This window comes from Scylla paramamosain, chromosome 15 (genome assembly GCF_035594125.1).
Source record: "Scylla paramamosain isolate STU-SP2022 chromosome 15, ASM3559412v1, whole genome shotgun sequence".
Lineage (NCBI taxonomy): Eukaryota > Metazoa > Arthropoda > Malacostraca > Decapoda > Portunidae > Scylla > Scylla paramamosain.
The window spans coordinates 6,928,520-6,948,511 of NC_087165.1; the positions used below are offsets into that span (position 1 = coordinate 6,928,520).

At 41.2% G+C, this 19,992-nt stretch overlaps 2 protein-coding genes and 1 long non-coding RNA gene across 4 annotated transcripts in view; 2 read left to right on the plus strand and 1 right to left on the minus strand.

The window, feature by feature from the left end:
* Positions 1–6,083: 6,083 nt before the first annotated feature.
* LOC135107344 (uncharacterized) lies at positions 6,084–7,298 on the plus strand. Of its 2 annotated transcripts, XM_064017077.1 has the most exons (3): positions 6,170–6,685; positions 6,765–6,872; positions 6,995–7,298. In XM_064017077.1, exons 1-3 carry the CDS (start codon positions 6,204–6,206, stop codon positions 7,038–7,040), a joined length of 636 nt encoding a protein of 211 aa, XP_063873147.1. In that variant the 5' UTR covers positions 6,170–6,203; the 3' UTR covers positions 7,041–7,298. The 2 variants fall into 2 exon arrangements, with proteins under 2 accessions (XP_063873148.1, XP_063873147.1); XM_064017078.1 differs by lacking the exon at positions 6,765–6,872 and having other exon boundaries at positions 6,084–6,685.
* A 4,831-nt stretch (positions 7,299–12,129) lies between these two features.
* On the plus strand, positions 12,130–13,303 carry LOC135107345 (uncharacterized). Its single transcript, XM_064017080.1, has 3 exons — positions 12,130–12,586; positions 12,706–12,813; positions 13,082–13,303. The coding sequence occupies exons 1-3, from the start codon at positions 12,216–12,218 to the stop codon at positions 13,125–13,127; spliced, it is 525 nt and encodes a 174-aa protein (XP_063873150.1). The 5' UTR covers positions 12,130–12,215; the 3' UTR covers positions 13,128–13,303.
* A 3,867-nt stretch (positions 13,304–17,170) lies between these two features.
* The window catches only part of LOC135107346 (uncharacterized), a 3,633-nt gene continuing 811 nt past the window's right edge, over positions 17,171–19,992 (minus strand). The window contains exon 2 of the long non-coding RNA XR_010271715.1: positions 17,171–18,194. This is a non-coding gene — a long non-coding RNA (uncharacterized LOC135107346). The remainder of the gene's footprint in view (positions 18,195–19,992) is intronic.

Below are 19,992 nucleotides of genomic sequence, written 5' to 3' on the forward strand. Positions count from 1 at the left end.
GGCGGTGTCACCTCTTTGATGGGTCGCCTGTCACTGAAGGGTTCAGTGGCCGTTTGTCCAAGCGCTCCCCCTTCGGCGCTATATGACCACAATGTTGCGGGGCTTTGCTTTTTTTTTTTTTTTCTGTCAATCAGTCAATCAGTGGTCCTATTTCCTTGCAAGCCGTAAGCCATTCCAATTCCAAGGCGCAAACAAACCAGCGTGCCTTGGTGTTTAACTTTTCACCTTAACATGATTTTCAGGCTAAAACTCGCTGGCGTCAGTTATCGACGCAGAAATGATATCAGATGGATAAATTCTGCGAAACTGTACATTATTAATTAATGCACGAGTGTGTGACAGCGATACTGTGGACTGATGTCCCTTTATGTCATGCTATAATCCCATGAAGAGCTCTGCGACAGGGAACTCATCGATGCACACATGCGGTTGGTACTCAGGAGCTCGCCTCTCCCTGGTAGGAAACAAGAGTGTACCTGTTATACTACAGTAGTACATATGTTTACTATTGAATTAACTCAATTTCTAAATGATTTATTGCGAAACGTTCTTCTTTCATGCACACAAAGACCACGATATCAGAGTGGTGTCCAGTTCCCCTTTTCCCGTGGATGAAACAAGACCCAATCTGGTACGGCACTATGCAACTCCCTGGGCCTGCTGGCACTCTCGGAAAGTCCCGCGCAACGTGTCATGTGAGCGTGTCTCGGCATAACTCAGCGCCAAGGTCACTCTCTGTCTTGAAGACACGCGGCGTACTTTCCCAGTGTGGAATGTCCCGCCTCAGGGTTTGATGCGAGACTCAGTGATATGATCGAGTGATTGATTTCAGTTACAGGCGACAAACACTTGTAATAAACGGCTCTAAATCCTAGTGGGGTCATGATAATTAGTGGTGTACCACAGGGATTAGTATTAGGGCCATTGTTGTTTTTTTAATATATATCAATGATTTGGATAGTGGAACTAGTAGTGATGTTAGTAAATTTGCTGATGACACAAAGACAGGTAGATCAATTAGGTCAGAATCGGATGCCATCGCCTTGCAGGCAGATTTAGATAGTATGAAAGAATGGACGGACAGATGGCAAATGCAGTTTAATATCAACTAATGCAAAGTACTTAGCGTAGGTAAAGGAAACCCACACAGTAGGTACACATTAAACAACGAAACTCTGGTAGGTACAGGGTACGAGAAAGATTTAGGAGTTATAGTTAGCTCTGAACTCCGTCTAGGAAAACAATGCACAGAGGCCAGAAACAGGGCAAATACGGTATTAGCATTCATTTTTAGGAGTGTTAAAAGTTGAAGGCCAGAAGTAATATTAAAGTTATACTTGGCGCTGGTCAGACCTCATCTACACTACGCTGTGCAGTTCTGGTCCCCATATTACAGGAAAAATATAGGTCTATTAGAATCAGTACAGAGGAGAATGACTAAAAGGATACAGAGATGAGGAGTATTCCTTACGAGGCGAGATTGAAGCTGTTAAATTTACATTCTTTAGAGAGACGTAAGTTAAGAGGGGACCTGATGGAAGTCTTTAAGTGGTATAAAGGTTATAACAAGGGGGATGTAAGCAAAATTGTTAGGATCAGCAACCAGGATAGAACAAGAAATAACGGGTTCAAGCTTGAAAAATTTATGTTTAGGAAAGAGATAGGAAGAAATTGGTTCTCAAATAGAGTGGTAGATAAGTGGAACGGACTCAGTAATCATGTTGTTAGTGGTAGGACATTAGGCAGCTTTAAGAGAAGATTAGACAGGTTTATGGATGGGGAAGATAAGTGGAAATAGGTAGGTATATTTCATACAGGGATTGCCTCGTGTAAGCCTAGTCGCTTCTTGCAGCTTCCCTTATTTCTTATGTTCTTAAGGTATGGAAGAGACAGATCACCTTTAGCTACGGGATGAACCTCTCTCTCTCTCTCTCTCTCTCTCTGTGTGTGTGTGTGTGTGTGTGTGTGTGTGTGTGTGTGTGTGTGTGTGTGTGTGTGTGTGTGTGTGTGTGTGTGTGTGCGTGTTAAACACTGTTTTGGTGTAACACAACAGCTAACACTGCCTTCCACACGCTCTACGGAAGGAACTACCATGCAAATTTTAGCCACCAGCGTCGCTTCAAACAACGGCAGATTATCCTTCGGCGTGTACGGCCACAGGAACTGGGGCGCCAGCGGAAGGTAAGTGTGCGGCTTTCTATTATTGATGAAGAGGAAATATCAGCCACAACTTTAACACTATATTGCAATCAACTTTTTATGAGAAGACAGGCAAGTACGTGACGACATTCCTTGTTTACGGGTTCGGGATCAACTTCTCGCACAAATTCCGCCGCTAGAGGGCGTCGCGGCCACCACACATGTTAAAGTCAGAAATAGTTACTCATCTACTCATGACTCTGCTCGTCTCTCTCTCTCTCTCTCTCTCTCTCTCTCTCTCTCTCTCTCTCTCTCTCTCTCTCTCTCCTTCTTCTGTAGATTTAGAGGCTCCGCCATGAAGTTATAATAAACTCCGTGTGCCTTTTTACTATACTGTATTGGTTCTTGAGTACAAGTATATATAGACAGCCTACTCTGCTTGTCTCACCCATTGGCACTCTGTCCTCCAGCCTCTGCCTGCTAACTTGGTGACCATCTAGATAATATAAGAACTCTTCCTAACACTTATTTCATGTGTTAGAAAATTATATGAGACATAATGATGAAAACAAACATGTTCTGCTAGAAAAGATACATACATGTGTCACCCTTAGCTTCCTTAGATTAATATACAAATATTTACGGCAACAGCCCTTTCCGACACTGTCCTGTGAGTACAATGCTGAACTCAGCCTCATTCCCACGCTGCAGTTAAGGGAGAAGGAAAAAGAGATGAAAAAATGTAAGGGGGAACCAAGCTGAGCTCAGCCTGGCTCCCACACTGTATTTGAGGAAAAAAAGTGAAAAGAAAAGAAAATTATGATATAATATTTCTTACCCTACCTGTTCCTAACACACAGGCAGCCTCAGACTGCTGCAGTACGGAGCAGTATGTTGTCCTGCCGGTAGTGAGAGACATGCAACAATCCCACCTATCACAATACAGTGTTTACTTCAGATGTTTTCCTTATATCTTTAAATTATTATTATTATTTTTTTCTACCACGGTCATTGTTTCAGTACACGGAATTGTTACAGGTGACCCAGGACTGCTGACATTGCCGTTCCCGGTACACGTGTCTCTCCGTGTCTCCTACATCCGTGACCAAGTATGATCGTCGCTCTGGTCTTGCCGCAGTAACACAGAGAACAATTCTCGACTGGGTGCTGTGTGACCAGGGACAGGAAGGATCAAAACATGGTTATCAAGTTTTTAGAGATGAATTGTTTTGTTGTAAAACTGAACACTTCTTTTATTTATCTGTAATTTATAACACAAATGACACAAAATGCAATTTTAGTCCAAAGAAGTCGAAGCTAATGTGATTTGCCTAAAGTAAATAATTAAGGTACACTTAACATTCTCTTTTAAAGCTGGTGGAGCAGACTGAAACATGATTCAGTTTTTATTGTCTATTCAAGCCTGATTTGTAGTGATAGTTTCGAGTCAAGGTCATCTTGGCTAGAAGTAGCTGACTTTTCTGTTATAGGATATATAACAGGAATTGAATGAATAGATTTTTCTGTCTGTGTATAAACTTTAACTTAAGTGTTCACTCCGCCATACAACGCAGTGTTTGTGTTATGTATTAATCCACTTGTAAAGTAATGTATCCAGCTCATGTGCAGTGCATCTCGTTGTGTGTGAACGCTCATTCTCAAGGACTGCCTCTCTACAAGAAAACTGTGCGAGTTTTCATCATATTATACTCCGCTGGCACGGGGGCGAAGTGACAAGAGGAGCAGTGCAAATGGCGATCTGTTTGCACTGAACTCAGCTAGAAAACCAGAAAGAGTTTCTCTCCCTCTCTCTCTCTCTCTCTCTCTCTCTCTCTCTCTCTCTCTCTCTCTCTCATTGTGTGTGTGTGTGTGTGTGTGTGCGTGTGAGACGAGGGGGAGGAAGGAGAAATTATACAAGTAAAATGTATTTTACTAAAGATCAAAACACCTTAGGAAGGCAGCAGGTCGTGTTGCGTCTATGAAGCCTGAGGAAGGCCCTGCCATAACACGGCGGCCTCTCCTCAGGGCTTGAGGGCGCCAGGTGTTAAATCCGACGCCGAATCAGTACTTGCACATCAAATACAAGTGTAGTGATCCTACTTCACATTACTTAAGGGCGGAAAAAGAGAAAAGAAAAAGAAGAAAAGAGGCAAACAAACACACATCCACATATTCATGTAATATCTGTCTCGACAGAAGTAAAGACATAGAAGCAAAGATTGACGCATTCCACATTCATTTCATTGGCGAAGGCAGCCTGCGTCTCCCTGCGGACGTGAGTCTGTGGTCCTTTTCCCTTTTCCTTCTGCTATCATAACCATCTTACAATTCATTGGTACCCCATAAAGTTTCCCACCGAGTGGCTTTAACGAGAATCACCATCTGAGAGCCACCGTCGCATGAGAGGAATGACGTGAGTAATGATTAGAGTTCGTAGTGTATGGGAGACTGTTGAAAATCCCCACCAGTTCCTACCAGAAAAGGGGAGGTGTTCATATTGGCTCGCTATATGGGGAAACACGCTCTACACTCTCTCAACCCTTCATGCGCTGCGCTGTTATGGGCGTGAAGAAGTCAAGAGGGTACGAGATTCATGGGTTGGTTTTCCCGTCACCTAATCCCCCGCACACACACACACACACACACATACACACACACACACTCGCTCACTCACTCACTCACTCACTCACTCACTTTACTTACACACACACACACACACACACACACACACACACACACACACACACACACGATTAAGTGTTGAAAGTAAAATGTATGAATGCAGTTCTTGAAATTGTCTGAAAGCTTTTTACCATGATCAGTACTACGCCCTGATGATGTCAAAGGTTGTGTCGGTGGCCATTGCCATTGCGTTGACAGTCATGGGTGACTTCGTGTTCACCTAGGCAGTGTTGAATACGTCACCGTGAGGTATTTCGCCTCTGAATATTTTTTTTTTTTCCTTCATGTATCGGGACTATAATTACGAGCTGATGTGTACAGCACGTTATTGTTTTCTGAAGCGATTTCCAGTTACAGCGAGAGGCAGGATACGTGAGTAGTATCCAACAATAAAATTTCAGGATAATGTTCTAGAAATTACTATTAATGAAACAGAGCCTGTTTCTTTGAATAATGGTCACAGTTGGAGAAGGAATCAACTATTCTCACATTCCTGCCTCAACACAAATTCTCTCATTCCAAGACAGCCATGAACCGCGATTCGTTTGTAAAAAAAAAAGTAAGAAGTAGCAATTCGTTCCAAACATCTGGAACAAATAGTTCGTAAACATGAGTAAGTAACGGTTATTTCCAGTCTACCCTCCTGTGACTTCTTTCTTTGTAACTTCATCTCTAGTTTCAATTCTGACAGTTATGTTTTACATAAGCAAAGACAGCTGGTGATCATGAGTACCAGCGAGACGGGAAGACTACGCGGGAGGGAGGATGAGCACAAGGATTATTTTATACGTAGTAAAAGCTGAGCAGGCACTCTACTCGGTGAAAGTCGTCAGATTGTGCGGGATGCCAACTGCTGCTGGAGATGACTGTATTAAAAAAGTTCATAATATTTCACAAGCAGAATAAATCTACCTTTTTTGTAATAATTTCAATTCCAACATTTCTTTCAGTTCACCTTGCGTAACGATTTACAACTGACAGATTGATTTTTTCCTTCACACAATGTTGATCAACACGTTCATATTACAATGCAAACACCCACGTATATTTTTATCTCTCCTGAGTACGGCGGTATAGATAGGATGACTATACCAAGTCTGACGACACAATCATGACTCCCTCACACTGGCCACATCCGTCAACAACACTAAATAATAACTGACATTTTTTTTTAAGAATCAAGATGAAATACAGTAATAAATCCTTTATAAACCTGCCACCTCGTTTTTTTTTTCTTTCAGTAGCTCGGTTATTTTCACTCATACGTTTGATTCTTTCTTGTGACAAGGGAACTCCCGAACTCACGGAAAACTTTATGGCACGCGCTGGCACCACTCAATGCTAAGGTCACCAACTCGCGAGAATGGGCAACGTACTTCCCCATGGAGGGATGCCCCATTTTGGTATTTATAAGGCGAGGCTCAGGAGTTACCAGCATCACAGTTTTCACTGACACAGCCAACATGAAGACCTGTACACTCCTCGTCCATCCCCTCCTGATGGTGGGGATGCTGGCGGTTTCCTTGGCCGCGGGTGTCACTCTTCAGGACACACACAGACTGCAGGACACCTATTTGGAGGAGCAGCTGCAGGCGTATCTAGAGACCAGTCCTTCTGTGTTGCTTGACCTGTACCCAGACCTTCTGCGTGAAGCCTCCCAGGTGTTGGTGGTCGTTGATCCCGAAACGGTGGTGGAGATGCTGAGGAAGCAATATGCGGCGGCAGCGCCGGAGGCCCAAACGGAAAAGGAGGAGATGAAGGAGGAGGAGGAGACGGAGACACATGATGGAAAGCAGGAGGATCAAAAGGACGAGCACGACCGCAGAAAGAGACAGGCCACCTTTGGCTTTGGGATGAACCGCGGGTAAGATATTCTTTGCCCATCTCTTTTTCTCTGGTTAACAGTTTTGGTGTACCACAACAGCTAACAGTGCCTCCCACAGGCCCTACGGAAGGAACTACCAAGCAAATGTTGGCTACCAGCGTCGTTTCAACAGCGGCAGGTCATCCTTCGGCGTGCACGGCCACAGGAACTGGGGCGCCAGCGGGAGGTGAGTGTGCTGGTTTTCGTTACTAAAAAAGAATAAATATCAGGGAAAAGTTTAACATTGTATTGTATTCACCTTTTTGTGAGAAGACAGGCAAGTAATGTGACGTCATCCCTTGTTCACAGGTCCCATGGGTTCGGGATCACCTTCTCGCACAGATTCCGTCGCTAGAGGGCGTCGCGGTCATCACACAGGCAGCCTCAGACCGCCGCAGCAGAGAATTCCTCACACTGGTTGTCATGCCGCCAGTCTTGAGAGGCATGCTAGCTTTATACCAAATACAACACACGATCTTCTGAAAATGTGTCGCACTGTTTTTTGGGGGGAATTATCTAAATAAATACCTATATTTGTACCATTCTCATTGTTCGGGTCTATATTCTAGAGGAGTTGTTCCGAATTTTTGTCATTACATAATCCATTTACTGACTTCTTGAAGTTTGCATTACCCACATTAAGTATGAGTACAGTAGTAGTGTGTGTGAATATATATATATATATATATATATATATATATATATATATATATATATATATATATATATATATATATATATATATATATATATATATATATATGTTACAGTCAATACCTGAATCCAGACAATTTGTAAAGTGACTTATTTTTTCAGGCAATTTGTGAACTGCCTGGTTAGGTTAGGTTAGGTTAGGTTAGGTTAGGTTAGGTTAGGTTAGGTTAGGTTAGGTTAGGTTATAACCTAACCTAACCTAACCTAACCTAACCTAACCTAACCTAACCTAACCTAACCTAACCTAACCAGGCAGTTCACAAATTGCCTGAAAAAATAAGTCACTTTACAAATTGTCTGGATTCAGGTATTGACTGTAACATATATATATATATATATATATATATATATATATATATATATATATATATATATATATATATATATATATATATATATATATATATATATATATATATATATATATATTATGACAAAGAGACGGTGGTAAACCGTCAGTCAGAAACGATGCAGAACGCTGGCTGCTGTTAACTAGTAAGCGAAATTGTTGTGCTGTATCCGGTTGCAAATCTTTATTCCAGAAACAGGGAAATAATGTTTTTATAACTTTTCAAAAGATGAACATTTTTTTTTTTTTTTTTTGTCATGTAATGAGGCTGTCATGCAAATGACGCTGTGTGCATTAAAACCTGCCATGATGTAAGAAATCAACTAAAGTAGGGTTAAGTAAGAACGGAGTCAGAACTGGTAAAATAAGTTAATTAAACTGGTATTTTATCTTTTATTTGTCATACTCGTATTCCCAGGTGCTCTGATATGAATAAGTACCTATTAAGTTATCATGTCATAAGGTTGTCATGAAAATTTCGTCATCCTCATAACTAATATGGTGTAAGAAGATCAACATATTAGCTACATGTACTTTTGAAACAAATTCATTCCATAAAGTCTTCCATTAACACCCTATTTTCTATCACATCTCAAGACCTGTAGAAGTTTTCCACACTGTGACGTCAACTGCAACGCGCTCCAAATTGTGCATATGATCAAAATTCCCTGGGTTGTCTGGCGGAAAGACCCTTCTAATCTATTGGTCTTACACAGTACATGGACGCAATACCTCTCACTCTGGCAATCATCCCTCAAGCCAAGCACAGGATCTCCCTTCAGTCACAGGCTCAAACAGTTTCCTCACGGCACGATACTGTATTTGCAAGGTACTGTGTATGCAATGCATTGTCTATATGCGGCTACAGTGGCACAGAAAAGGCACAGAAACTCAAAAGCAAAAGAGCAAGGCACAACTGGGAACCACACTCCGACCAGGCGACGCACCCCTCCCCTTTGTCCTCTCTGACTCGGTGGCTCACCGCCGCGCGCACCACCTGCTTCTTGCCCTGTATGAGACGAGTCTGTCCTCCTCTCCGTTGTTTCTCTCATACCCATACTCCACAAACAATTACATTTTCGCACACACACACCCACCCACACACACACACACACACACACACACACACACACACACACATTCGTAACAATATGTCTTCATTCTCAGCCTTCAATTACCCACTCAAATTATCCAATTTACGCACTTGCAATTACTCATAGGTTGGGAACAACTGCTCTAGGGTCTCAGAACATCAAATGCTTATATTATATGAGACAACGCGAGCAAAATGAAAATTCATAAACAGAGCCTGTAATCCCAAATCAAAGGAGATGAGGTATATGGTAATACACTCGTGCATTACACATATACGGTGCACCGTACTCATGAAAAGTACATAACGAGCAAATCACGCAACTCCGATTCTTAATTTAGTATATGCAAAAAAAGTAAATAAATAAAAATAAACAAATAAACAAATAATAAATAAATAAATAAATAAATAAATAAATAAATACAAAATACAAAAAAAAAAAAAAGAGCACGCACACCATGTAGCTCTGACTCTCGATTCAGTACACACAAAAATAAGTTAAAATAAAGTATATAAAATAAATAAAATAAACAAATGAAATTTACTTCAATATAGAAAAACGAGAACATTGGTCGCGTAACGGCTGGCTCCTGCATGCCCACTCCGGCTACTAATTCCCTCCCGCATTGCTTTTCACACGACTCGCAAGAGGAAGACTCTCGAATGCTGAGGCTTATCACATTTAAGACCGTACTCAGAAACGCTTTGCTCTCTCACCATGACTATTTTCAAAGATCACACTGATGATTAACCAGATTCTGAAGAGTACTCCTCCTGATAATAATGTGAAAATCTTGTTAATTTGTCACTAACTAATCAAAATCCCGTGTCACTTCAACTAAACCTTTTTGAATGTAGTGGAGATGGGAAACAGAAGTGTTTCATAATGGTCCTTTCGGCAACTGCATATACGTGAATTCCCACTTTTAAACACCATTTAACGAAACAATGGCGGACAAGTGACACAGTCGTTGACATAGCCACCGTCTGCCCACGTGTTGCTGTGTCGCCTCCCCACCCGTGGCTGCGCATGATCATCGTTTACTTCGTGCCACACTACCTAGAACACTCGGGATAATTAAAAGTGACCATGTGGAAAGCCCACCATCTCTCACCTGGCGAGCAAGCATTGCCTCACAAGTTTGTTAAGTCATAGACATATAATGGAACATATATTTATTTCCCTCTTTCTGAACATCAGCGGTGGTTAGGCAGATGAAAATGGAAGATAATGATGACAATGAATGACATGAGTGGCACCATATAGTCACTTACAAGATTACAGAATTAATTGTCCACTAGACTGATTCTCTCGCTCTGTTGGCAAAATCATCCAGTCAGGTACACAAACAAAAGAAAAATGATAAGCGGAACTACATGCCGTGTCTGTGGCTAGGCCTGTGTCCGGCTGTGATGTTGCGGTGTGATGACGCGGGGCCAATACATAGCACGCCCTGCACGATGGTGTGCTTCACGAGCTTTATTCTGCGTCAAAACAGTGTCATGATTGTGTTCTTTGTGTTTTTGTGTTTCAACATGGATTACAAGGTGGCAGGGAAAGGCGTGGGGCGATGGATGGCATGAACAAACTGGAGCCCCGAGAAGACAATGGGAAGGACGGCAATAAATGTTGAGTGACAGCAATGCAAAATAAGTCTGCATATACCTACAGCATTCGTGGTGGTTGTGATGGGGGGGGGGGTAGCGGAGGACTGCCGCTTTCAACAACACCAACAGAATGAAGGCAGCGCGGCACAAATCTTTTTTGTCTTGAGCTTTAACCAATTTTCATATGGGGTCGCTGTTTCTTGCCAGCCTTTAGCTTTTTTTTCCTTTCTTGCGTATTCTGTTCCCGTAGGACATTCGAAGAAATATCTGCAGAATAACAACACTTGCTCAGGCAGTCACTGTGGCGCCTACATAAAGTGACACTTTTGCGTCTTACCTCCCATCAAACCTGACGCAACATATACTCCCATGAAAGGGAGCACCAAAGAGGAAATAAGTTCACTCCACGTAAGCAAAGACAAGCCGAGCACACCGGGAACTGACGCCTTACTGATGTGATAATCTCGCAAACAGCAACAATTTGAGAGAATATCTTTATTATAATTAAGTCTACACACACACACACACACACACACACACACACACACACACACTACAAAACTTTCATCTTTTATAACAAAATCTTCAGTGCTACGCACATAACCTATAGGTTTGCCTGCACACGGAGGAGACAAGTTTGCCTCTGTCATGAGACAAAACATGGACATTTGCTTATATCTATCAGCCATCAAATACAATTAAATCCGTGGTATCATTTACTTATAAGAACTGCAATGGTGCAGAAACATCGAGTTGGTACACTTATATCTATCTATCTATCTACATATATATATATATATATATATATATATATATATATATATATATATATATATATATATATATATATATATATATATATATATATATATATATATATATATATATATATAAACTTGTTATTTTCAGAGAAACTCCAAAGTTTTCGTCAACTTTATTCTTTTGCTACGTTTCCCCTCTTTCTGCTGGCATCCTCAGGCTAAAAAACAATAAAAACACTAAGAAAAAGTTATATAAATCTCAACATTACATGGCACTACAAGCAAAACCAAAAAAACATCACGAACACTAAAATTATAAACTGTATCACATAAACCAATCAGTATACACACAACGAGAGAGGAACTGAAATATTTAGGTTCCTAACGTTATGATAATGGCATCGGAACGGAGCTCCGAAGCATTATCTTCCAATATGTAGTTGACTCAATGTTAAGTTGTTATTCAGTACTTGTATTGTTAATATGTGGTTAATATATATTGCCTAGGCGATATACATTAAGCACATATATATGTTATTTATGTGCTTGATATATATCGCCTAGACGATAAGTATTAAGCACATACATCCAGAATTGAGTTCCCCTGAAAAACAAGTTATAAGAAAGACTTTTACACCATATATATATATATATATATATATATATATATATATATATATATATATATATATATATATATATATATATATATATATATATATATGTCTTCATTTTCTTTGGAGCCTGTAGCTATAATGATTTTCACTTGTATGTATTACTGTATAACAATGTGACAAACAAATCATCAAATCATATAGTAGACAACACGCGACACCCCTTTAGTGTAGTCCCTCTAGCACTCCCGGAAAGTCCCACGCAAGGTGCCATGTAAGCGTGCCACGGCATCATACAACGCGCTTCCCCAGTGTGGAATGCCCCGCCTAAAGGTTTATAAGGCGAGGCTCAAAGGTCACCAGCATCACAGTCTTCACTGACAGAGCCAACATGAAGACCTGCCCTCCCTTTCTGGTGGTGGCGATGCTGGCGGTGTCTTGGGCTGCAGCTGTCCCTCTCCAGGACACGCACAACCTGCAGGACATCCACTCGGAGGAGCAGCTGCAGGCCTATCTGGAGAACAATCCCTCTGCGGTGCGTGAGCTGTACCCAGACCTTCTCCGTGAAGCCTCCCAGGTATTGATGGTCGTTGACCCCTACACGCTTGTGGAGATGCTGAGGAGACAAGAAGAGGCTGTCACACTAGAGACGCAGGAGGAGGAGGAAGAGAAGGAGGCACAGAGAGTAACACAGGAGGACCAGAAGGACGAACACGACCGCAGGAAGCGACAGGTCACCTTCGGCGTTGGGATGAACCGCGGGTAAGACATTCTTTACCTCTCTCTCTCTCTCTCTCTCTCTCTCTCTCTCTCTCTCTCTCTCTCTCTCTCTAGTAAACGCTGTTTTGGTGCAACATAAAAGGTATTACTGGCTCCCACAGGCCCTACGGAAAGGACTACCGTGCTAATGTCGGCTACCAGCGTCGCTTCAACAATGGCAGGTCATCCTTCGGTGTGCACGGCCACAGGAACTGGGGCGCCAGCGGGAGGTGAGCGTGCTGGTTTTCATCAACGTTAGAAGAAAACATAACACTATATATATATATATATATATATATATATATATATATATATATATATATATATATATATATATATATATATATATATATATATATATATATATATATATATATATATATATATATATATATATATATATGTAATTTTATTTTTTTCTAATCGTCTCAGAAATATGAAACGAAAATTTTACTAATTACCTTGTGACTTTAACCAGCAACTTCACATCTCTTACAGGTCTCACGGATTCGGGATCAGCTTCTCGCACAGATTCGGCCGCTAAAGGACGTCATAGACTCCACAAAGCTTAAGACCACCGCAGCAATGAGGTGCTTGCCTCCCACCAAACACAGCATACTATGTGCTTGCTCTTCTTGTGTGTGTGTGTATGTGTATTTGTGTGGATTATACTGTACTGGTTTCCTTTGTAATTATAAATAAAACATTTAATTTCGTAAATAATCTTTTATTTATAATGTTTATAGATAATAATATCACGGAATACATGTTGATATTGCGGAATACATGTTACTTTCAGAGTGAGATTTAGTCATTAATAATTGAGCATTTATTGTTAAATAGTATTCCCCCACCTGATCCAGTCATGGCTAGGATGACAAACCCGAACAGCATTCTACTGAGTAGTCTTCAAATGCATGCCATGTATAGAAACGTAATCGTTCTCCGCTGTCTCAACACTCAATGCAAGTGTTCCACACTGGTGGGAGACAGATTGAGGCAACTAAAGTGTGTCACAGATGTCCACGTCTCCCATCATGGTGGTTCTCCTACACAGTGCTGCTGTACACAGTGACACTGGGGTTTCTGCGTGGCGTGATGGCACTGGCTAAGTCACAGAGACGTGGCAGTATTACTGTTTTGTCGCGTGACCTTGTGGAGGAAGACGCCTCACTTCCCGGCACCAGTGCTGCCTCCCCTTTGCCCCTCATAGCCACTACTCAACTCTTCTATTTATAATACACACACAAAGAGTTCACGGTGTCCACTCACGAATGTTTGTATTATGCACTCATACATGCGTGTAGTTATGCATCAATCTTATAAACAGCACAGCTTCCTGTGTGGGAAGAAGTCAGATGACCAATGCTTCACAATTTTCCTCTCTTTAATAAGAATTTCGCAGGAGGGAGGATGAGCCAGACATAAGGAGCACCAGTCATCATAACGTAACGGCGAAGCAGACCAAACATATATATATTCACTCAATGTCCACAGTCATTAATAATGAGTAATTAAAGAAGTAGGTTAATTAATAATAATAGGGATTTTAGTGATGAAAAAATGTAAAATTCTTAATATATCAAATGGACAAGACTTACCAATTTAACTTCTAAGCAATACAACATTTCCTGCATTTAACTTTACGTAACGAAGCACGAATGACACCTGTCGCTGATTCCCTTCCCTAGGATAATGTCAGACAGTCAGCTGATAACACAATATTAAGAAAGGCAGTTAACATCGTACAGAGGCAACATCCCGTGGACTCAGGAGAGGACAGAATACAGTAAATATGGTGTCAATTATGCTCATTTCATCTTTACTTATTGGTAGCCTCATTCGGGGAAAAGTACAAATGAAAAACAAGTGACTCATTTATGTAATAGCTTAATTTTTAATCATTCATTTTCCCTGTGATAACATAAGAACATAAGAAAATAAGGGAAGATGCAAGAAGCCATGAGTTCTACACGTGGCAGTCCCTTATGGTACAACACCCGGAAAATGTTGTGGCACGTGTTGCATCACCCAGTGTCACGGACACTGGTTCGCGAGAATAGGCAGCGTTCTTCCCCACGTAGGGATGGCCCACTTTACAGTGGATTCAGACAGAAAGTATTTGGTCCTATTTCCTCCACCGTGGGGAGTCGTCTTATCGTGGTGGCTGGGGTTGAAGCGTGGTCGGCGGTGCCACCTCTTTGATGGGTCGCCTCTCACTGAAGGGTTCAGTGGCCGTTTGTCCAAGCGCTCCCCCTTCGGCGATATATGACCACAATGTTGCGGGGTTTCCTTTTTTTTTTTCTGTCAGTCAGTCAATCAGTGGTCCTATTTCCTTGCAAGCCGTAAGCCATTCCAATTCCAAGGGCCAACAAACCAGCGTGCCTTGGTGTTTAACTTTTCACCTTAACATGATTTTCAGGCTAAAACTCGCTCGCGTCAGTTATCAACGCAGAAATGATATCAGATGGATAAATTCTGCGAAACTGTACATTATTAATTAATGCACGAGTGTGTGACAGCGATACTGTGGACTGATGTCCCTTTATGTCATGCTATAATCCCATGAAGAGCTCTGCGACAGGGAACTCATCGATGCACACATGCGGTTGGTACTCAGGAGCTCGCCTCTCCCTGGTAGGAAACAAGAGTGTACCTGTTATACTACAGTAGTACATATGTTTACTATTGAAGTAACTCAATTTCTAAATGATTTATTGTGAAACGTTCTTCTTTCATGCACACAAAGACCACGATATCATAGTGGTGTCCAGTTCCCCTTTTCCCGTGGATGAAACAAGACCCAATCTGGTACGGCACTATTCAACTCCCTGGGCCTGCTGGCACTCTCGGAAAGTCCCGCGCAACGTGTCATGTGAGCGTGTCTGGGCATAACTCAGCGCCAAGGTCATTCTTTGTCTTGAAGACACGCGGCGTACTTTCCCAGTGGGGAATGTCCCGCCTCAAGGTTTGATGCGAGACTCAGTGATTTGATCGAGTGATTGATTTAAGTTACAGGCGACAAACACTTGTAATAAACAGCTCTAAATCCTAGTGGGGTCATGATAATTAGTGGGGTGCCACAGGGATTAGTATTAGAGCCATTGTTGTTTTTTAATATATATCAATGATTTGGATAGTGGAATTAGTAGTGATGTTAGTAAATTTGCGGATGACACAAAGACAGGTAGATTAATTAGATTAGAATCGGATGCCATCGCCTTGCAGGCAGATTTAGATAGTATGAAAGAATGGACGGACAGATGGCAAATGCAGTTTAATATCAACTAATGCAAAGTACTTAGCGTAGGTAAAGGAAACCCACACAGTAGGTACACATTAAACAACGAAACTCTGGTAGGTACAGGGTACGAGAAAGATTTAGGAGTTATAGTTAGCTCTGAACTCCGTCTAGGAAAACAATGCATAGAGGCCAGAAACAGGGCAAATAGGGTATTAGCACTCATTTTTAGGAGTGTTAAAAGTTGAAGGCCAGACGTAATATTAAAGTTATACTTGGCGCTGGTCAGACCTCATCTACACTACGCTGTGCAGTTCTGGTCCCCATATTACAGGAAAAATATAGGTCTATGAGAATCAGTACAGAGGAAAATGACTAAAAGGATACAGGGATGAGGAGTATTCCTTACGAGGCGAGATTGAAGCTGTTAAATTTACATTCTTTAGAGAGACGTAAGTTAAGAGGGGACCTGATAGAAGTCTGTAAGTGGTATAAGGGTTATAACAAGGGGGATGTAAGCAAAATTGTTAGGATCAGCAACCAGGATAGAACAAGAAATAACGGGTTCAAGCTTGAAAAATTTTTGTTTAAGAAAGAGATAGGAAGAAATTGGTTCTCAAATAGAGTGGTAGATGAGTGGAACGGACTCAGTAATCACGTTGTTAGTGGTAGGACATTAGGCAGCTTTAAGAGAAGATTAGACAGGTTTATATGGATGGGGAAGATAAGTGGAAATAGGTAGATATATTTCATCTCTCTTTCATATCCCTCTCTCTCTCTCTCTCTCTCTCTCTCTCTGTGTGTGTGTGTGTGTGTGTGTGTGTGTGTGTGTGTGTGTGTGTGTGTGCGTGTTAAACACTGTTTTGGTGTAACACAACAGCTAACACTGCCTTCCACACGCTCTACGGAAGGAACTACCATGCAAATTTTAACCACCAGCGTCGCTTCAAACAACGGCAGATTATCCTTCGGCGTGTACGGCCACAGGAACTGGGGCGCCAGCGGAAGGTAAGTGTGCGGCTTTCTATTATTGAAGAAGAGGAAATATCAGCTACAACTTTAACACTATATTGCAATCAACTTTTTATGAGAAGACAGGCAAGTACGTGACGACATTCCTTGTTTACGGGTTCGGGATCAACTTCTCGCACAAATTCCGCCGCTAGAGGGCGTCGCGGCCACCACACATGTTAAAGTCAGAAATAGTTACTCATCTACTCATGACTCTGCTCGTCTCTCTCTCTCTCTCTCTCTCTCTCTCTCTCTCTCTCTCTCTCTCTCTCTCTCTCTCTCCTTCTTCTGTAGATTTAGAGGCTCCGCCAGGAAGTTATAATAAACTCCGTGTGCCTTTTTACTATACTGTATTGGTTCTTGAGTACAAGTATATATAGACAGCCTACTCTGCTTGTCTCACCCATTGGCACTCTGTCCTCCAGCCTCTGCCTGCTAACTTGGTGACCATCTAGATAATATGAGAACTCTTCCTAACACTTATTTCATGTGTTAGAAAATTATATGATACATAATGATGAAAACAAACATGTTCTGCTAGAAAAGATACATACATGTGTCACCCTTAGCTTCCTTAGATTAATATACAAATATTTACGGCAACAGCCCTTTCCGACACTGCCCTGTGAGTACAATGCTGAATTCAGCCTCATTCCCACGTTGCAGTTAAGGGAGAAGGAAAAAGAGATGAAAAAATGTAAGGGGGAACCAAGCTGAGCTCAGCCTGGCTCCCACACTGAGGAAAAAAGTGAAAAGAAAAGAAAATTATGATATAATATTTCTTACCCTACCTGCTCCTAAAACACAGGCAGCCTCAGACTGCTCCCACACACTCCCACACACACTCAAATACACTCAAAAGGTTTTCGTCTCATAATGGAAAGTGTTGAAATAATTTATGGGTTTTTGTGTGTCTGTATCTCTATCTCTCTCTCTCTCTCTCTCTCTCTCTCTCTCTCTCTCTCTCTCTCTCTCTCTCTCTCTCTCTCACTCTCTCTCTCGGTGGGATTAAAAGCAGTAATAATTTTAATATTTGTTGTCATCCCTAACATGAACAAATAACAGAAAACAGGAATATACATGAAATAAAGAGTCTACATTATAAAAAAAACGAATGGAAAATATAAATAAAGAAATAAAGAAATAAATAAATAAGTGATCCTTAGACATACTTAGAAATAATAATAAAGAAATAAACGGGATGTTAAGTCGAAGGAAGGTCTGTGCAGAGAAGCGTTCAGTATTGGAGGAATTTTCTGCATTTCCTTCACCTTCAGGCTTCCCTTCTTCACTGCCCCTCCTTCAGGCATCCCCAAGGCTCCTCCAACCCCTTCCTTGTGGTATCCTAAGCCCTCCTTCCTGTAATATTGGGAGAAATATTAGGCTCATCATACACTGAAAAGACTCCTCTCACACCCAAACCCATCCAAAACACACACACAATAAAATGCATTTAAAAGACCCCGCACACACGCAAACACGCAAACACAAACACTGTAATACACTCAAAAGACCCCGTACACACCCAAAGGAATCCAAAACACCCCCACATTGACTCGAATACACCCAAAAGACCATGCATTCACCTACACGCATCCAAAACACTCCCAGACACACAGATATACACTCAAAAGAGCGTGCAAACACCAAAACGCATCCAAAACACCACCCCACACACTCAAATTCACTCAAAAGACCCTGCATGCACACAAAACACCCTCACATACTCATATACACTCAAAAGAACCCACACACACCCAAACGTATCCAAGACACTCAAATATATCCAAACACCCCACACTTAAAACATCCAAAACACACCAAAATCTCAACAAAACTGAACTAAACACACATAAAACACCCAAAATACACCCAAATTACGCCAAAATACCCACAAAACTCATCCAAACATACTTAAAACACACTTAAAACATCGAAAACAGCTATATATCCACAGAATACGCTACAAACACACCCATTCGCACTCAAAACACCTTTCACTCTCACAAGTACACCCAAAAGACCACACACACACACACAACACACACACACACACACACACACACACACACACACACACACACCGAAACTCTGCCAAAACACTTAAAACATGGAAAAAAAAACACTCACAACACCTCAACATACCCAAAACATTCCACAATACACTCAAAACTCCCCACAATACTAAAAACACGTAAAATACACCTAAAAACATCGTAAAGCACACTTAAACACCCAAAATTCAACCAAAACACACTGATAACAGCTAATATACTCGTACACCTAAAATACACCTAAACACCCTTAAGACACATTCAAAAACACCCATAGCACTCCTAAATACACCCAAAACTCACTTAAAACACCCAAAACACACCAAATATTAAAGAGAAATGAAGCGCAGCAAGGGAAACTAATCTAAACGTTGTCTTCTTGCCATTTATGTGTTTTGCCTCCTTTTCCTCCATTTCTCCTGATATCTTCCTCTCCTCCTCCATTTCACTTATATTCCTCCTACTGCTACTACTATTTACACGCCTGAGCTTATAAACAGCTGGAAATATTAGGAAAACAGTGAAAATTACGGTAGATATTGACCAAGAGACACTGGAGCCAGACAAGTCCCCGGTCGTTGATGACGTCACAGGCGAAGTGCCCCCGGCCGCTGGCTTACGTACGTAACCTATTTCATTTTAAAAATTGACCCCTAGAAAAAATTAAGCTACGCTGGAATGCATTATATTTTTTGACTTGACAATTACTTTGATTAATATTCACAATATGAAAACCTCTCCAGCCTGAGTAGTTGTAAAGAAATATCTACAGAAATATGGAAAAAGTGTTGGAATCTTTGACACCACTAAAACCATTCAAAAGTCCGCCCATTTCACTTTACATCAGTCAAAAAACACTTCAAAAAATCTGAATTATTTTTTCAAGCAATGCAAAGTTAGTTACAAGCTGAAATAGAGAAATAAAGAATCTAAAAAATGACAAAATCATCACTTTTAACGGGACTAAAAACCATTTCAAAATGCACATACTTAACTCAACAGGAACGCAAAACATTTTAAAAATCTTAAACGATTTTTTAAAGCAATAAAAGCTTCACTACAGCCTCAAATAAAAAAGCCAAGAACCGAGTTGGGTCAAAATA

Coding starts and splice junctions, on each gene's coding strand:
- LOC135107345 (XM_064017080.1), top strand. CDS start 12,216: ATGAAGACCTGCCCTCCCTTTCTGGTGGTGGCGATGCTGGCGGTGTCT. Junction 12,587..12,705: donor GGCGTTGGGATGAACCGCGG/GTAAGACATTCT, acceptor TGGCTCCCACAG/GCCCTACGGAAAGGACTACC. Junction 12,814..13,081: donor AACTGGGGCGCCAGCGGGAG/GTGAGCGTGCTG, acceptor CATCTCTTACAG/GTCTCACGGATTCGGGATCA.
- LOC135107344 (XM_064017077.1), top strand. CDS start 6,204: ATGGAGGGATGCCCCATTTTGGTATTTATAAGGCGAGGCTCAGGAGTT. Junction 6,686..6,764: donor GGCTTTGGGATGAACCGCGG/GTAAGATATTCT, acceptor TGCCTCCCACAG/GCCCTACGGAAGGAACTACC. Junction 6,873..6,994: donor AACTGGGGCGCCAGCGGGAG/GTGAGTGTGCTG, acceptor CCTTGTTCACAG/GTCCCATGGGTTCGGGATCA.